The 19,659-nt window shown below is 32.3% G+C and overlaps 1 protein-coding gene across 1 annotated transcript in view; it reads right to left on the bottom strand.

Moving 5' to 3' along the window:
• LOC143081081 (E3 ubiquitin-protein ligase rnf213-alpha-like) overlaps positions 1–16,032 on the bottom strand; it is an 81,227-nt gene extending 65,195 nt beyond the window's left edge. The window contains exons 1-15 of the mRNA XM_076257316.1: positions 15,906–16,032; positions 13,630–13,704; positions 13,189–13,295; positions 12,470–12,611; positions 11,337–11,529; positions 10,317–10,548; positions 9,668–9,820; positions 7,710–8,131; positions 7,075–7,243; positions 6,050–6,177; positions 5,097–5,294; positions 4,606–4,728; positions 3,219–3,339; positions 1,861–2,099; positions 341–423 (exon numbers count right to left, since the gene is read on the bottom strand). Coding sequence (XP_076113431.1) covers positions 341–423; positions 1,861–2,099; positions 3,219–3,339; positions 4,606–4,728; positions 5,097–5,294; positions 6,050–6,177; positions 7,075–7,243; positions 7,710–8,131; positions 9,668–9,820; positions 10,317–10,548; positions 11,337–11,529; positions 12,470–12,611; positions 13,189–13,191 — 2,206 coding nt within the window. The 5' untranslated portion in view covers positions 13,192–13,295; positions 13,630–13,704; positions 15,906–16,032. The remainder of the gene's footprint in view (positions 1–340; positions 424–1,860; positions 2,100–3,218; positions 3,340–4,605; positions 4,729–5,096; positions 5,295–6,049; positions 6,178–7,074; positions 7,244–7,709; positions 8,132–9,667; positions 9,821–10,316; positions 10,549–11,336; positions 11,530–12,469; positions 12,612–13,188; positions 13,296–13,629; positions 13,705–15,905) is intronic.
• Between the last annotated feature and the right edge of the window lie 3,627 nt (positions 16,033–19,659).

The following is a 19,659-nucleotide window of genomic DNA, read 5'->3' as shown; positions in this document are numbered from 1 at the left end:
GACTTTTGGTCCTCAATGCTCTTCAACTTCGTACTTTATTTGGCCTTTTTAACTTTTTTGGATTCGAGCGTCACTGATGAGTCTTTTGTAGACGAAACGCGGGTCTTGCGTATATACAAAATTTAGTCCTGGTACCTATGATGAGTTTATATATAGAAACAGTTTTTGGGTCATATAGGGTCGTTCCATTGGGTTAAAACGGATCAAAATAAAGAAGGTAAGATGAAGACACCAGATAATGGGAAAGAACTTCGTTCAGTTATATCATGTCAATGTTATGAAATTGGACATTTGAAAATAAGGAAAATATCAAGATTTGCATGAGTTACATAAACTTTACCAATTGTATCAGTAGTTTTGTCAGAGGCAACATGATATCCAAGTCCTGCTTGTTCTAATCTCTGAATTAACTCGTCAGAATGTCTGAAATATATCAGATATCACATACTGAGTAAACTTTTGAATACATATATGGTCAAGGGGTTTAAAATATTTTTTATGATAGGTTAAACCTGGTTTTACTGCTTGTCAAACCTACTATGTGTTTTATAGACAATTAACATTGACTCAAAATATGCCTAAAACAGTCAGGATCCTACTTCGTCAAAATTACGTCAGTTCATTTTCACAATCGTAAAAATGGAAGCCATAATAGCGATGACGCGCTACCAATTTTGCTCTTGGAAACCGATAAATTTATCCACATTGCACCAATACGATCCTTATATGTCAGTTATATTTTAAAAGAAAAATGTATCAACTAGCTAATGAGCATCAGTTAATGATCTTGTCTGCATTGATTCAACTTAAAACTATTGTCTGATCGGTTGTTAGGTGGAATTTTCGAAAAATCATAAACATTTAAACAAAATCTAATTAAATATTTCGTGGAAGGGCAGACTGGATTTTTTTAGTGGTTGAAGACTATAAACCCTAGTTATCACACACAAAAAATTAGAATTTTTCGAAGATATGCATTTTCATCATCCAACTTGTAAGACTGTCGTCAAGTACTTTCAGTAAAAAAATAGCTATTCGAACACACCTTCCCTGTTTGTGTGACTCATTAGATAGGTATTTCACTTGACCCATATATTTCATCTTTTAGTACTGTGATTTTTTTGTGTTATAAAGTCAACCTGTAGCTTTAATTTATAAAAATGATAGAATCTGAAGCGAGACGATGTATGAAATATTCTTACTTTGAACGATATCAAGACAAAATACTCAACTCAAACACGCCCTAACATAAAAAGGTGCACTCGATTTTCTCTTTTCGATACAATTGTTACCTATTTTTTGGAATTTTTTCTTCAGTCACATAATGGAAGGGCAGACACGAAAATTACTGAATTAATAGATTGATATCTTTTCCGTCCGTGGTAATTTTTTCAAAAAAATCGGAGGTTATGCATTTTTGTCATCCAACTTGAAAGATACCAATGTCGTCGACTTGATATCTAATTGTTCTGCTTAACTATGTACTAGATAAATTGAAAACTTATGCAAATGGTGTTTTTGAAATAAAACACCTCGTAATTGAGAAGAAAATTGCAGTTTTTTAAAAATTTGTCACTATAGTAAACAATACAGTAAACATTTATCGCCTTCTCTAATAGAGAGCTTCGATTCTTTTGTTCTATTTCAACCTGGTTTCCGACTGCAAAATATTGATTTATAATACGTCGTCAGTTTTTCATTTATAGAAATAATTTCATTAGTGAAAAAGAAAAAGGCTGGTGTTTAAAAATATATCGAATTCAAAATGATCTACAGGTAAGAATTTAAAATATTCATTTAAAAGTAAAATAGTTATTTTTCAAAGTATAAGTACAGGAAGAACATTATAGAAGGTCTTACTTTCTGTATGGGTTACAAGCTGCAACTATTTTCAAACTTTGATTTAATTTCATTGGTTTTCCATTCAAGGACATATCACACATCATTTCTTTAATCACACCAATAGCTTCTGTTGTGTTTGCCTCATCAAAAAATAATACAGTAAACATATTTGGATACATGTCTGTATTTCTGCTTGCAATGTCTTCAGCATCTCGAACTTTTCTAATAATGTCCGACGATTTTGTACCGCCATGAACCTGCAACATTAATGAGATAAGATATTAATTTTGTACTACATTATTTTAAAACTGTTTGTTGTGTTATAGTTGGTAATATATATGTTAGACTCAAATCGACGTCTGGTCTCTAATTGACGTCCGTTACTCAAATCAACGTCCAAATCTGACGTCACATTCACAAATCAGTGTCCAATAATTTTAACATCTAATCGACGTCTAATGTAACATCATGTATTGTCAAAAACAGCGTCCGATCGATTGTAAAATTCTCTTATCGATGTCTGATATTAATAAATACAATAAATTACTTTGATTAGGGTTAGCATATTCAAATACGAAATAAATGAATTTTGGTCAGTTTTGAATGGTTCTGATGGCATCTCAATATCCAAACAGTTAAGAGTTCCATTGAGAATCAGATTAGTTCAATCTAAATTCTAATGCAACAACGTTTGTAACGTTCACGCGCACGCGTCGCCAGTAAACTTAATTTGCGACCATCAAATCCCAAATTGATGGCGTCTGAGCTTTAAATACAATACAGTTACATTTTGTATCTCCTAAATAGGTGACAGATGTATTGATATTCATTTGCATAAAGATCGATTTCTATCCAACTCAGCATTATTGTTATTATCTTTTTGTCTTTTTGTAATGCTGCACAAAGAAACGAATTGTTGTCTTATATCTTTTTAAAAATATAAGGACAAACATGAAAAAGTACAATAAGACAACCACCGACATATCAACCAAAAATGTCTCAGCGTTTGGATCTTTGCTTATTCACTTTTTACCTTTTTCTCTCCAAAACATATCCTTTCTCAGATACTGGGTCCTGTTCCATTGTTGAAGCCATCCACGACGTAATTTTTTGTGATTTTCAGCTTATACTTAGTTTGTTTTTTAAACATATTCTATTGTTCAAAAATGACAAATGAATTGGAAACGTCATATACATTTAATAATTTTCATTGAAAAATATTGAAGCAATATTAATGATATCTCTTTCGTGTCATGGAATTCAAGATTTGTTTTTAAATGGTGAACAGGTTATCCCCTACTTAATCATGATTACCTAGTTAACAGTAAGCTACCGTATTGATGCAAAAGGACTGATATGCCAATTATTACTCTTACCTTCATAAGGATCATATTTTCTACATCAACACCGGGAGGTTGTTGCAAAGAGCACATAAATTTTACAAGTCGAGTTTTTCCACATCCGGTTTCTCCCATGATTATTACTGGTATACCGCATCTTTAATTTCATTCAGCAAAAAAAACCATCATACAATAAAGGATATTTTCTTATTAATGCACCGGGCGTCAGAGATTTATAGCTTTCTTGTGCGTTTAGAAATATTTTTGAATTATGTATAATAAGCTAAATTTAGAAAGATATTTGGCAAACATGTTTTGATCACACCATTAAAAAAATAGAATTTTAACACCACTTAAAACTTAATACATTAACGAGTGCTTCATTAAATACTTGTGTTTAATTAATAACAAACTCATCATAGTGCTAAATGAAGTGGCCATAGTTTAGCTATGTTCAAATCTCACTAATAGAAAAGAAAAAATCAAAAAAACAAAAAAATAACAAAGAGAATCATGCATTCAAAGAGGAAGATACAGGGTGTGTCCACAAGGTAAGAGTTTGTTACTGTACTTGCTAATAAAAATAATAAAATTGAAAACCATTCTTAAATGATTTACATGTGTAGGTCTACGCGAGAAAAAAATACACTTAAATCCTGCTAATTTTCTCGGAACCAATGGTTAACGTTGATTCTGCTAAAGGGGAATGTATTATATGCTGCCAAGTCTAGTTGGAAATGAAACGTTAAGTCTGAAGCATTGTTGGGGATATGGTACTTATCTCTGAACGTACAATATCTATTGTAACATCATCTTTTTCATTCGATCAACTTTACAGGCAGACCCTACTAATTTGTTTATTGTTTTTTGTTCTCGTCTTGAAAAAAATGCAATAATTGCCACTGATTGCTAAACATGCAACTATCAATCAATAAAAAAATGTATTTTTCAAAGCTTTTCCTAAATCAGGAATATAGATCAGTACGTATTAAATCAGCATAAACAGAACCTATTTCGATTCACGATATACACATTTCGATATACAAAATCTAATACAAATACTGAAGAGCGAATCAAACCATCAATGATCTAAAGTATAACCGAATCCACGCAAGGAATCAGAGCTCTGCATGAGAGAGATCTTTTCTTACATTTTAGTTAATGTCCAAAACTTTATAATACAAAATTTTAATCAAACAATATCCGTAGACCTTGTCAATACTATAAAATTAGGTACTGTGTTGATGTGACCATCGGGGACTATCAGTCCACCAGAAGAGGTATAGAGTCAGTGATAAAAATAATGCAAAAGGAACCAATTGCTATGCACTATATGCGCCATCGAGCAATTAATGTCATATGTCAAAAATTTGAATATCCAATTATGAAAATGATTCATAGGTGTACAACGCAACAAACTTACCTGAACCTCATGTATATTGCAAGGATTTTTTTCACGTTGTCCGTAGTCAATTCGTATGTTTCATCTGGATCATACGCTGTCTCTAGTCCCATAACTTGACAAAGTTTTGCAATTTTTTCTGACCTGATAAAAGTTTAATAATTTATTTAACTAGCATCTTAACGTAAGATTTAAGGTTAAGTGCATTGAGAAGCAAGAAACATAAACAAAGTGTAAATCTTATCGGAATAATTGACGGGTTTTTTTTTCAGATTTTCCCTCGTTAACACTCATTTTACAATAGAATAAAACAGATTTTACAATAGAATAAAACAGATTCTAATTCTCCTTACAGCAACAGCAAATAATGTCATTTTAAGACGTTAAACTTTGTTTTTTAAACAGGTGTTTGAGAAATGTGTAAACTTTCTTATAGTCGATATCAGCATCTTTCCGTGATATCTACAATGTACTGATATAAATGTATACTGTTGGTTTTACTTTTATATTACCTTTGTAAAATATCAAAGTTCTCAGCTAAATTGACATCATTTTTGTCTAGTGCATCAAACAAATCTGGAGTCATGATCTGTTGCTCTAACACTTTCCTGGTTTGATTATCTATCAAGTTCCCGGATCGTCGTTCGATGTTAAATCCTAAAAATGTCATACTGTGATGATCCGGATTAAAAAACAGGTATGGATGGGGACTGAAACATAAAACTTATATTTAAATCTATAAGCTTTTGATACTAGTTCCCCCATATTAAAAATTAAATAGTGCGTTATCAAAATCCAGACATTATTGAAACACATTTGAAATATAAATATGAATTAATATTAAAACTTCAATCTATAAAGTCTTTCTCATAAATTGTATTGTTTTTAAAAAGCATTTTCTTGGTGAACCAATTGCTTCATCTGGTCTTTCTTAGTTTATGTTTAGCCAGTCAGAACACAACAACATACGCTTTAATCGAGCTATGCACTTAGTAACTTATTTTCCGTAGGACCCAGAGGTATGCGAGGCTAGCAATGATGATAAATACCTCTAATTGGCGCTTCTGATGAGGTAATATCAGAGTCTATTGGTCAGCTCTAAATTTTTCAGAATGTATCTTTATTTTAGGTGTTATCACTTCTTCAGCATAGTTAGTATATTTTTGACTGAGCATCGAAAAAGAGACATTAATTGTCGAAAAATGTATCTGGTGCAGTACAGTTTGTTCCTTTCATGTCATTACTACGTGACATCATTTCCGAAATTAGCTAATGTTATAGAAACACCTATATCTGGTGCACCTAATTGTTCACCCTATTTAATCGTCTATGTTGTTCTATGGTCATTTAATTCTTTTGAAAAGAGGGGTTGTTTTGAATTATTTGGTGTGGTCTTCATCATAATTTGTTTGAGTTTTCCTCATTATTACATTTTTTTGGTTATAAAATTATGAATCAAAATAACCTTGTCTCCCATGTTCGTCTCATTTGATACTGTTGTATGATGTCAATATCATTTTCATTATTTTCATGTTGCTGCATCATCTGCATTGGCGTCTCTTCACTGACTACTAAAGATCTTGTTGCAAAATCCTGTGAAAACAATTTCAATATCTAAGACAATGTAAGTTTCTGACAATTTCTTAACGGGCAGCTCTACTACAAATATTGTATCTTAACCATTTCAGTACAATTAACAATAAACGATAACAATAATTTGCATCGAAAGATTAATTGTTGATAAACCTATATGACACAAAAGTATCAGTATAACAACATTTCAAAATAGAAACTCTTATGTACTGAGTAGTTTATCCAAGTTTTGCTAGAACAACAACACAAATCTTCAAGCATTGTTTATCGTATGAATGTGAATGTAAAATGTCAGCCCTATTGAACACAATAATAGGAAACTTAATAAGCAAGGGTATCAAAAGACTGATTAAATAAAAGTTTTGGAAACAAAGGTGACAAATAGAAATCTTAAAACAAACACTCGAATACGGACGTCCTCGTCAATTGACTGCCCGTTATCACATATCTGTGTCAATAATGACGACAGACATATTCCTATTTTTGTTACAGTTGCAGAATTCCGTTCTCTCAACTTTTCTTCTTTAAATCTTGATAATAATTGTAACAACTATATTGCAAACAAATACCACATATGGAACATGAGATCAACTGTGTTTTGTGGGTCTTTGAGCCTAGTAGAAATTAACAACCACTAGTTAAGTTTGAAGCCCATTTTCGCTGAACTAACACATGTTTTTTTTAGGGGCCAACCGAAGCCCGCCACGGGGTGCGGTATTTTGCACTGAGTTGAAGACCTTTTAGTAGCTTTGTGTTGTCGTTTTTTCTTTGATCGGTTTATTGTCTCTAAAACACATTCCCAGGTTCCATTCTCATTGTTATAAAGTATATTCAGATATACATTAATGTCAATACTATATAATTCGAACAAAAATAATAAACATGATAATAACATACCCTAGACATTTGCAAAAGACAGGTAAGAACAAAATCAGAAAACCCTGGTAAATCTTCCTGTGCTGCTGTACCACAAAAGGCTGAAGCCTCAAAATCTTCCAATTGTCTGTTGAGAAAGCTAACAAAATGGTATACCTCTGACCATGATGGATCTTTAATACCACAATGACTAAAAAAACAGTTTCAAAATTATATTCATATATTGAATAAAAAAACTAAAAAGCAACATGAAAAATATGATCTGAATACTCAAGTGCAGAATTATCAGTGGTACTAGTAATAATCAACCTGTGGCTATTTAATTAACCATTATTTGTGTTTATACCAATCAATGAATAGTAATTGGGGTACATTATATATTTCGAATTCCTTAATTGATAATACGTAGACTTTGCTAAGTTAAAAAAAAATACAGGAGTAATCTATACGCAGAAAACATGACAGTAATTACTATGCATAGTTTTGTATTGAAACATTGTTACTTACTGTTTGATGTTAATATGAACACAACAATGGCTTGTTAAATTTAGGTAATTGTCCAATTAATTCAGTTTTTGTTTTGTTTTTTTCTGTTATTCATTTTTCGATAAAATCAGACAGGAGCTTTACGTTACTTCAAACAAAAACTAAACTACCTTAGTAATGTTTCTAAACAGTTCGTATTGTCATCTGCATGGTTTATTGCTGTTTTCACAGGGGAACTGAATAAGGTCGAGTTTTCTGGTTTCATATATGTCTCTAATCTTCTTCGATATCTAGATGAATGTAGACCAAACCGATCAGTATCTGTTTCGATTTTTCTCTCACGTCCCTTCACCCGTGTGAAGGAGGCTTCATTGACTGGCTTTGGACTGGTCATCAATTTTCTGAGATATCTATAGGGTCTCTGGATTGTTTCACTACTAAATATTTGTGAATCAAACAGTATATCATGTTCAGTCAATTCATCTTCTTTGTTTTGAGGGTTTAATATCAAATCCAAACATTCTCTCGGTGACCTACATGTCACAGATGGCAAAATGTCTAAGCAGCTATGGATATATTTCACTTGTCCTCCCTGAAAGAAGTACTGAAAATCATGATATAGCCTTCATGGAATTGATTTTACTACAATCCCGTCTTCTTTATAAAATGATCAATTCTGAATGATTACAAAAGTTATGATTTTATAATTCCATACGCAACACTGATGGCTCCCGTTTATCTCAGGTATTTGTGGGTCAGTCTCAGTTTTTTAAGTGTTTTCGAAACTGGTGATTGGCGTTTTGTCTCTTTTCGTATTTTTGAAATGGTGTTGGCATTTTCGCTTTGACTCATGACTTTGAAATGGCCCTTTAGAATTTGACGTCTCATAGTTTTCTTCATTAGTTTTCTAAATTGAATTAAAATTTATAGGTTAGAGAATTCTTGGTCATGTTTTATAAAGATTTAAGCCCAAGGGGAAGTATTGTCTGACCAATTTAGAACATATTCACACTTTCAAAAACTATCCTTTCCCATTGTAATATTCAAACCTAAATAAGAGTTCACTTTTCATAATGAACTAAATATAAAACATAGGTAATGATCATTTCAATGGATGAAGTGAAATTGACATAGTTTGTGAAGGATAAATTGTTTTTCGTCTGCTTCAGGTAAAATTTAATACTTATATATCTTTAGATTTTTTTAATTTTAAAAAGCAACACAATGTTTTATAAATCCCCTTTTTGAAATTATAAAACTCTCTGTATGAATGTTTGAATTCAGACCATTCAACATTAAATGCTTTCTTTTTATTGATAAATTTAAATGTATTGTATTTCTCCGAAAATAATCATTTTCTTTATATATCGGGATTCTGGCATTGTCTTTTTTTTGAACGAAAAAGGAAATAATTCCCTCAAATGTAAGGTATATAAATCAAATAAATATCATTTTATTTATCCTTACCAGGGTTTTTTTTTTTGTGTATTCTATATATGTGTAACATTAGAAAATGCATGAAATTTTGCAAAATTCAAAATGTTTTTATTTTAATCTTTGCTCTTTCATCTTTAATCAGTACGCTATTTCCCAAGGAAAATGCCTTAGGGGATTGTACACTTCGTTAGTGCAGCTATATAGAGTTCACTTTCATAATTAACTGACAATGAAAAGTCATGCATGTATAGCATTTCATAGTGCATGGAAAACCATGTACTATGAAAATTAGAGGGCAAAAAACTGACTTTTCATTGGCCGAGAAGGGGTGAGTATGTTCTAAAAGATAGACAAAATCTAACAAAGCTAGATATATACAGATGAGTTAACATATTGTGTTTGAAATCAAAGATTTACTACCCATATGTATCGAGTTATCGTTTTCTGAAAATTCCACTCAAGGTGTGAGCTCGGTTTAATTGAACACAATTTGTTAACCAATGATTAAATAAAGATCAATAAAGCACACATGCTTATATCAGTGTTCATCTGATTTGTATATCAAATAGGTTTGATATAAGTTTAAATTTTCAGCTATACGTCATTACACATTTATACAATGGGAATTTTAATCTGAGTTACATAAATTGTCAATGGAAAGTTTCACCAAATCGTGCAATAAACAAACGACCTTTCTTTGTCCAGAATGGTCCATATCTAGGAGTGGCATCGATTCAATTATGTAATAGTCCATGTCAGACTTTCTCCAAATATATCCCGAACTGTGACGATGACATCCTAATACCAATAACTGGAATAGGAAAGTGTCAACGCCTTCTTGCACCTAAATAATAATAATATACAATTAAGAATGGAAATATATGTATACATTTTTTGTATACTTCTTGCAGCATATCTTACTTTCAAACGATGAATTTTCTCTTTTGTAAAATTCTGACTGTAAAAAAAATATCCTAGATATACCTGTTTGTCCTTAATGACAGTCGTTGTCCATTCGTTTGATGTGCTTTTTAATTTGATTTTGCCATTTGATTATAGGGACTTTCCGTTTTGAATTTTCCTAGGAGTTCAGTATTTCTGTGATTTTACTTGGTTCTACACCTTCGTTACTTGGCCTTTTAAAAAAAATGTATACGAGAGTTACGGATGAGTCTTTTGTCATAGACGAAACCTGCATCGGCGTACACATTTTAATCCTGGTGTGCAGTGATGAGAACAGCTCACTTTGTATACTATCTTTCATTTTACAGTTCAAATATACAGCTTAAATGTTCTAATGGAGTGATGTCTAAATGAAAACGACAACTATATTTAATTACCTCATGAGAAATATCTATATGAAATATTCTCTGACTTTGCTTCTTTTTAGATAAAGTTTCCTTTCTAAAAATCTCCATGATTTCATCACTGTTCAAGATCTTGTGATGTACAGGAATGCTTGTGCTTGTAACCTCACCACCGATCATCTGTGACAAACCTTCAACCATTCGATCTTTAAATAACGTTTTACCTATTCCTGCTCTCCATGATTTCACAACGCGCACACTGCATCTGTATAATTAGTATATAATCTATCAAAATTAATTATTCTATTTAGGCGTGTGTTATATACTGAATATTTTAAAGGGTTACAGAAAAGCGCAAATTTATCAAATCATTGATGAACATATATTGTACTGATGAGCATTATTTGCTAAAAGTAATAAAAGAATTGAAATTATATCACGCTCTCAAACGAAAATATGCAACGCGGTAGCCATTGGTTGAGCTCATGTTCGTTGGAAAGGCAAACTACACAGCATCATTACACACTTTTAAAACTATATATACCCAATTATCTTGTTGATTATGGTAGATCTCTATATTTTTAAGCTTTTTGTTAAGATTTGCGCAACGGACTTTATTTGCAGATATTTTTTGCATAACTATGGAATTTATTCTTTCATTTCAGCACATTTTTATCCGTCTTTCCGCTATATCTTTTTTTCTATCCAAACATTTTAGAATAAGCGTTTTTCTGCGCTGCATACAAAATGTTCTTCGGAAAACACTTTTTAACCCCAATAATATTACAATATAACATGTGGAGCAGAATCTGCTTTCCCGTCCGTAGCACCTGAGATCACCCCAAGTTTTTGGTTGGGTTCGTGTTGTTAAGTCTTTACTTTTCTATGTTGTGTACTTTTATTTGTCTTTGTCTTTTACTTTTTAGCCAAGGCATTGTCAGTTTATTTACGATCTAGGAGTTTGACTGTCCCTCTGGTATATTTCGCCCCTCTTTTACAAAATGAAGCAATAATTTTTTAATTGATAATTCGACACAACATGTAGATTCATACCTATCAAAATCAACTGCACATGCAGGTGTTCTTTTACTTTCTGACTCTACTTGAAACTTGGTAAAAAGGTATGTTCTTATAAAACTAATATCTGTATACAATGCCGGTCTATGATATTTATCAAGAGCAGCAACTATCCTGGACTTGTATTCGTTTTCACTACTACATATAACCACTAGTCTGTATTGTATATCTAACAAAGAAACGTTCACAGTAAATTATAGCGTTGAGAGAAAATAATTAACGTTATACATGTCATCTTTTAATGCAATTTTATTTCACTCAGAGTTGTATCCGTTAACCATCAAATTGGATGTATCGTAGATTAACATGGCATATTTTTGTTAATACATGTATACATATTTATTACATATTATAGACTTTGTATCAAGTAATGCAAAGACACTTTGATTTAAACTGTTCGTGTTAGTCGTTTGGCTCATTTGCGTATATCTCTTAGTGTTATTGTCTTCATTAATACCAACAATAATCTGTCCTGCTTCTCATACAAATAAGGCCCAGTCACGTTGATTTACCATTCTGATTATGTATGAAAGTTCCTGACGTAGAAACAGTCAAACCTTATTTTCAAATTCCTCAATCAAATTATATAGGTATGTTGAACATTACTTTCGTTTGAAACTGTTGTAAAATGCATATGCACGGTACGGATTTAAAATTGGGATACATAAATCAAAGTATTCGTACATAAAACATGTATAATCTTATAACCTGATGATTTAGTTTTGTTCTTTCTCATTTCCTTGTTGGTGTACGTACGTTTCTAGCAAAACGTATACCTTTGAAATTGTGACAGATATATGCTTCGATATAATTCAATATTAATACTTCTGTGAACAAGCAACATCTTTTTCGAAGTACTTTGAAATGGAAACGGTGATGAAAACTACAATAGTATGAGTTTGACATTAGAGTCTCGACTTTCGCTCACAATTTATTCAATTTATCGTAAACTCTGTAAAGCGTTTTTAATAGTACATAAACCATGCAAGTTATTATGATCTATCGAAGTTTTTACTTTTTGCACCTTGGTATAGTAAAGCATTGCTTCAACTAATTGAACAAGTATCATGTGAAAATAATTCTATGTTGTTCTTAAATAAAATGTTTACCTTTGCTATCAGCCGCAGTCATGTGCTTCTCTAACAAGTTCTCTGCCTTATCACTCACGTCATAGTCTAACAGATCAGCATTGACCAGACAGAAAATTTTACCACCCTCTGAATGAAACACCCTTTTCCAAAATATTTGAACCTACAAAAATCCTCATGAAGTCAGGAAAAAACCTCACTAAATTGTGCTGCTATGTGTTTTTATCTTTATTACTTCCCAGTTAACCATTTAATCTCAAGTATTTCATTGATCTGACACTACTCTAAGTTTTGTCGTTAAAGCAATTCAACATTCCCAATAACATCAGACAGTACGGCATGTGCACGATATCAAAACAAACTGTATACCTCAGCAGGAATTTGCGTGATTCATCAGACTCTTTGAAGGGGTCTATATGTGGCCTGTTGCTAGGCAATTTCTGTCCCTATTCAATATACCTTTATTTTCCAGTGGCAGTCTCCCCGGTCATCATCCCGGATCGTCTCTATTATTACAAGACCTACCAATTCTATTTATTGTTTACTTATTCTCGTCCTGAGTGTGCATGTAATATTTGCCACTGGACGTTAAGCAACCAACAATCAATCAATCATGATTCATCAGATTAGAGGAACCCATTATACATTATGCTCGAGTGGCTAATGAGGTAAAAAAAAAACGATATATATGTCTTGCATAAAAAAAATATAACAAGGTTTATTAGAATTTAAGTACGAACCATATCTAGAGTGGTATTTGAAGTACAAATAAGAACTTCATCCGCCTGTGGTAATGGACTGTGTTCATCGTTACTGTACACAGATAATGTTGTCTTATATATTTCGCCTGTATTAAGATTTATTTGAACAAATTACTACATTGTGATATTATTGTTATTTTCAATTCGAAGGACAATCACTCTTAATAAAGTCCAAATCTTGAATCTGAGTTGTGTTAACAAGGATCTAGCATCACTTCGATTTACTTTAACTATTTATAATTTTACAAAATCCAATGACATTTCAGCCTTTGAAATTCCGAAAAATGTTTATTCATCCGTCAAAACCAGAGAATCCCGAAAGGTCTTAAAACAAGAAGTAGAATGAAAGATACGATAAAATTGAAATTTAAAAAGTTTTTGTTATTGAATTTCTCACATTGTAAATCTATAATAACTTACTTTGTGGACAAATCAATAAATTAGGCTCTCCACTTGAGAAACAGTTTGCAAAAACTCTTTGAATATTAACATTTTCTAAAAAATAAAAATAAATTATATATCAAGTTTCAAATTAAAGATATTCTATTGAAAACATTCACATTGTTTATGTCGAGGTTTTTATAGTTTATTACACGATATGGATGTGTATGCCCCACCTACGATAGTAGAGGGGCATTATGTTTTCTAGTCTATGCGTCATTTCGTTCATCAGTCCTTTCGGCCGTTCGTCCGTCTGTCCCGTTTCAGGTTAAAGTTTTTGGTTAAGGTAGTTTATAATTAAGTTGAAGACCGAACAACTTGAAACTTAGAACACATGTTCCCTATCATATGATCTTTCTAATTTAAATGCCAAATAAGAGATTTTGTCCCAATTTCACGGTCCACTGAACATAGCAAATAAAAGTGCGAGTGGGGCATCCGTTTACTATGGACACATTCTTGTTCAAACTGTTAAAGGTCTTACTGTGTCTTGTAATACATTTCATCTTCGTCAAATGATATCTTGTGGATAGTTGTCTTATTGACGATGTTACCAAAGATTGTTTTTATAATCATTATTTTATTATATTTCAAAATCCCGTGTCATATCCGTAATTTCATTTTGGAGGTTTTGATTTTCAGTGCCTTCCGAAAGATTTATATTTGAGCGTTTGTGATGAGTTTTGTTCAAACAAAATGTACGGCTTTGTCAATTGAAATAAATACTTGGAACATTTGATGAAAAAAAGTTCAAAACGGAAAGACCCTTATCAAATAGCAAAATAAAAATGTATGTTACAGACATTTCCTAATTTAAAAAAATGGAGGAATAAACCAGGTTTAATAGCTAGCTTAATCTCTCACTCTGGCACTCGAATAACAACAATATAGGTTGACCGATTTTTAATTATCATGACTTAAGTAAGAAACAAAACTGAGGATCGCACGAATTCCAAAGACAAGCTTAGTCGACAGCATTGGCGCCTTTTGCTATATACATGCATCAGTTACACTTTTGAGCTACGGTTGGCAAAACAATAGCATTTGCAAACGTTTAATCTGCAAATGACGACGTCGCATACAACTCAGGTTATTTATTTCATTATATCAAAATCAAAATGTTATTTATAGTTTATATTGATTTGTGGTCTAGTATACATTCATCAATGATAAGAAAATGTATGTAAGCAACAAGGAGGAAATAGGTAAGTTATGAATTGGATCCAGTTATTTGTAACACCGCGAATCTTACAAATAGGATGCTTGGTAGGAAAACACACAAAGCTCTGCTGCAAAGTTGCTCGTACATATGCGATTCAATAATTAAAGATATGCAAGTATAAGGTACACAGGAATTATATAATTTATGAAAAGGCGAAAAATACCATTCAGTCGAAAATAATCTGACAACGCCAAGGCTTATCTTTCTTCCTAAGAAGTTCCTGTATGATGTCAGCCTCATAATAATGAAGAAACATATGAATGCCGACAGTCTGATGAAAAACACGTCCTTCAAATGTAACAAATATGTTGTCAATCAAGAAATCAAGCATCTTGATAATGTCAGTTTCAGAAAATAAAATTGTTTGAATCAGAGTGATCCTTCACAAAGTAGGATTTATTCCTTACCAAGACAAAATTCTTGTATTTACGTTCGCCATTTTTTTTATGAAACAAAGCAATACCAACTCTTTCAATTTGTCTTTTAGTTTTGAATGGGGAATTCTTGTTTAGAGTGTAGAAAAGTCAAATGTTTTAATACTGTTTCAAGATGACAGAGTCTTAGATTGTATTTACTCTAAAAAGATCTTTGGAATGTTTAAGTATCTACGTGTGATTTTACACGATCTCTAGAATAGTAAGTTTCACAACTTTAAAGCCTGGCTTTGATAGCTGATAAAATTTATGTTGATGATAAAGATAGAGGTTTCGTGGAGCATTCGGAGGAGACACCAATATACCGTTGTTTTTTGTAAAGACACTTATGTAGTTTAGGTATCCAATAGTGATGCAAGATCTAGTTTCTTGTCTTTGGTTGAAATTCCAAAGACACATAGACAGACCTGTGATAATAAAGGATTTCCTTTATTATAAGTGTCTCGTGGGGTTATATGTTGACTTTCCAAGTGAATTGTCAATACCTTATTTGCATATCAAGCAGTTAAAATGATTCGAAAAATAATTCTTGTGGTAAAGTTTTATATTCTAAACATTATTCTGGAAAAAAATCAAAATTTATATGATAATCATCAAACCTTGTTCAGCAAGATTGTTCAAAATAATCCCCAGGTGTTCGATACTTAGGTAGTCAGATACACCAACTGAAAAAGTTGTTAGAAATGTTTCCCATACTTGTTCGAGTATTTTCACTACGTTCGTTGCTTCAGCATCTCTGGAAAAAAAATATTTCATATTTAAATCAATAAGCTTAATCAGAAATATTGATCTTATAATTATCTTTTTCACATTAAAAATATTGCCAGACGATATGAAGATTTTACAAATAAATGGAAAACATACAACACTTGCTTTGTGCTGTAAGTTTAATCATGACGCTTTTATGAAAAAATACAAAATCTTTGATATCGATTTTCTTACTTGCATTTCTGTAATTTAAGGCTCATTTTCCTTGTTATTCGTAAAAAGTAAAATCACTAAAAATACTGAACTCCGAGGAAAATTCAAAACAATATGTCCCTAATGAAATGGCAAAATGAAAAGATAAAATAAATCATACGAATGGACAATAACTGTCATATTCCTGACTTGGTACAGGTATTTCTTATGTAGAAAAGGGTGGATTGAACTTGGTACAGAGCGCTTAACGTCTCACTTGTATAACAGTGGCATCAAATTCCAGTATATTTACAACAATTCGTCAACAAAACAGACATAAAAGGTAAAATTGTCTAAATAGGGGTACACCAGTCATCACCGTATCACAATCTCAATCAGAACAATAACAAACAATATTTAACAAAAAAGCCAAAAAAGCATATATCAAATTTAGCAACCACGTTCATTGCTTACTACTTTTTGTATTTTATCTATGTAGGTTCAATCAACCCATAAAGGATGAAATATTTAAAGTCCTGTGACCAAATGGTAAGGTTTACATCAACTCTGATGTAGGATTGCGTGTTGCCGTCATAATCTAAACGTCACACATGTAGAAATATAAAATAATTTTGTCGTTCAAAATATGCCAAAATTATAATAGAACAATAACATAATGGCGGGGTGTTTGAAGTACCGAGCCACGTGATATGTATCTAAGAAACACAAAAAGTCACACAGACAAATCACACTAGCAAAAATGAAAGACACATTGACGGGATGCATAAGTACCGAGCCACGTCAAAAGTATAGCACCAAAACAGGCCTAACAGTTAAAGTAATATTGATAAATACAAATAAAAGAACAATATGACACGTTATTAAGATGATAAACAACATTACAACGCAGAATCTATTCATCAAGACCATCATCTATTATTTGTGAAGTTGAATATTTACAAGGTGTTGGTACCATCCTGTGAACTTTTTTTAGAAAAAAGGAAGAGACGTTCTTTGACATACCCCTGGTTCATCAACTTTCTACTAAGACTCTGGTGACGTTTTACAAAGTCTGAGTAGGAGCTGAAAGCTCGTGAATACTGGATAAGTTTGAAAGTGTATATCCCATATGCAGCTGAGGTTCGTATATTGCTACTAAGGTGGAGGAAATCGATAGTTTCTCAATTAAAATCGTCTCGTTTGTCAAAGATTCTGGTACTGAGATGACTGTGTTTGTCAAATTCGAGGTATAAGTCTTTGTAAATAACCTTTGAAAAATTGCTGCCATAATATTTCTTTCTTTTGTTAAACTAACTTGCATGACGACTCAGTCGAATTGTGTCTTAACATTTTTGCGTATTTGTACATTAGTATTAAAGAATATGTTGATCATATTTTTATTTTTAGTTACTTGAACGCTTCACTGTGACTTATAAATACAAAATCGGTTTTCCGTTGTGTGTATATGAGAGAATTTCGTACACAATGTTCTCCTCTCTTTTCGACGGGTATTTGGACAGCGGTATGCTACTGTTGCCTTTATATGTGTATTATTATTTCCATGTTAGGTTAATATCTATTTCAAAATACTTTTCTGACAGTAATAAAAACGTTTCATCTGTTTACCTGGACTTAATGTCAAGTCTTCTAAAAATACTTTCTGTGATAGAAACTAAAGTGTCGTCTGTCTGTTTCTGAGCCATTTCCTTCAGTTGTTTCTTGGGATATTCTTCTTTTCCTAATCAATATGAAACAAAACATCTGTATGCGACATTTTACTACACTGGTTTGTTCCTCTAAAGTTTATAAAGGCGGCTTTATATTTTAAGGGAGAGAGACAAATTATACGTTTTAGACATGTTACGTGAATTTATTGTCCTCTCAAATACGTTTTGATGATAATGTTCTTAAGAGGTCTGGAGCTGGCATGTCAGTTAACTGCTAGTAGTCTGTTGTTATGTATGTATTATTGTAATTTTATTTATTTTCTTTTGTTACATCTTCTGACATCGGACTCGTACTTCTCTTGAACTGAATTTTAATGTGCGTATTGTTATGTGTTTACTTTTCTTCATTGGCTAGAGGTATATGGAGGTGGGTTCCGATCTAATAAACATGTTTAACCGCGCCGCAATTTTGCGCCTGTCCCAAATCAGAAGCCTCTGGTCTTTGTATGTCTTGTTTTATTTATAATTATATATCACATATATTTGTTACATCTTCTGACATCGGACTCGTACTTCTCTTGAACTGAAATTTAATGTGCGTATTGTTATGCGTTTACTTTTCTACATTGGCTAGAGGTCTATGGGGGTGGGTTCAAATCTAATAAACATGTTTAACCGCGCCGCAATTTTGCGCCTGTCCCAAGTAAGGAGCCTCTGGTCTTTGTTTGTCTTGTTTGATTTATAATTCGCAGTTTAGTATGAGCATATTTTCTTGTGCATAATTCGCAGTTTAGTATGACGTCCACTATCACTGTACTAGTAAACATATTTTTGAAGGGACCAGCTGAAGGACGTCTACGGGTGCGGGAGTTTCTCGCTACATTGAAGACCCATTGGTGGCCTTCGGCTGTTGTCTGCTCTATGGTCGGTTGTTGTCGCATTGACACATTCCCTATTTCCTTGCTCAGTTTTATTGTTTTAAGAGTGATGATTTTGTTAATTAAGATACTATGATTTTTTAAATGAAAAAAACGCTATTATCTCTTGAAAATGAAAATCACCACAATTAATCTTCTGCAAATGTACATGTCGTCTTAAACAAATGTTGACCCTATTCAGGTTACTTTATACTTTCCAAATGAAATTTATGCGTAAAAATATTTAAAAAATCCCAAATGGAAAAATCTAATGCAACAACGTTTGTAACGTTCATTTTGATTGGATAACGTCACTTTCTTACATGGCATCAATTGACAATTGATGCTATGGGGCGTACGCGCATGCGCAGACGGCATATGACAGATTTTAATTACGTGTTTTAACGTTGTTTTCTGCCAGTTTCATTAGAATGGAGATAACAATATTGTATTTTAAGCTCCGACGGCATCAATTGGGGATTTGATGGTCGCAAATACCCGTTTACTGTCTCCGCTAACGCGTCGCCAGTAAACTTAATTTGCGACCATCAAATCCCCAATTGATGCCGTCGGAGCTTAAAATACAATACAGTTATCTCCTAAATATAGTCTACAAATTAAATTCAAATCTATTTCTTAGGTTGTGTTTAGTATTTTGATTTTTGTGTGAATGGCGATGTCAGTTTATTTGCGACTGATGAGTTTTTATCGCCTCCCTTTTACATAGTATTGATGTCAATGCATTATCCTTTGAAATACTGTTAATTAATCAAAGTGTATACTGTAATCCAATAGTTGTCAAAGGTACCAGGATTATAATTTAGTACGCCAGACGCGCGTTTCGTCTACATAAGACTCACCAGTGACGC

This window comes from Mytilus galloprovincialis, chromosome 6 (assembly GCF_965363235.1).
Source record: "Mytilus galloprovincialis chromosome 6, xbMytGall1.hap1.1, whole genome shotgun sequence".
In the NCBI taxonomy this organism is placed as follows: Eukaryota; Metazoa; Mollusca; class Bivalvia; order Mytilida; family Mytilidae; genus Mytilus; species Mytilus galloprovincialis.
This window is presented reverse-complemented; position numbering and strand designations above follow the sequence as displayed.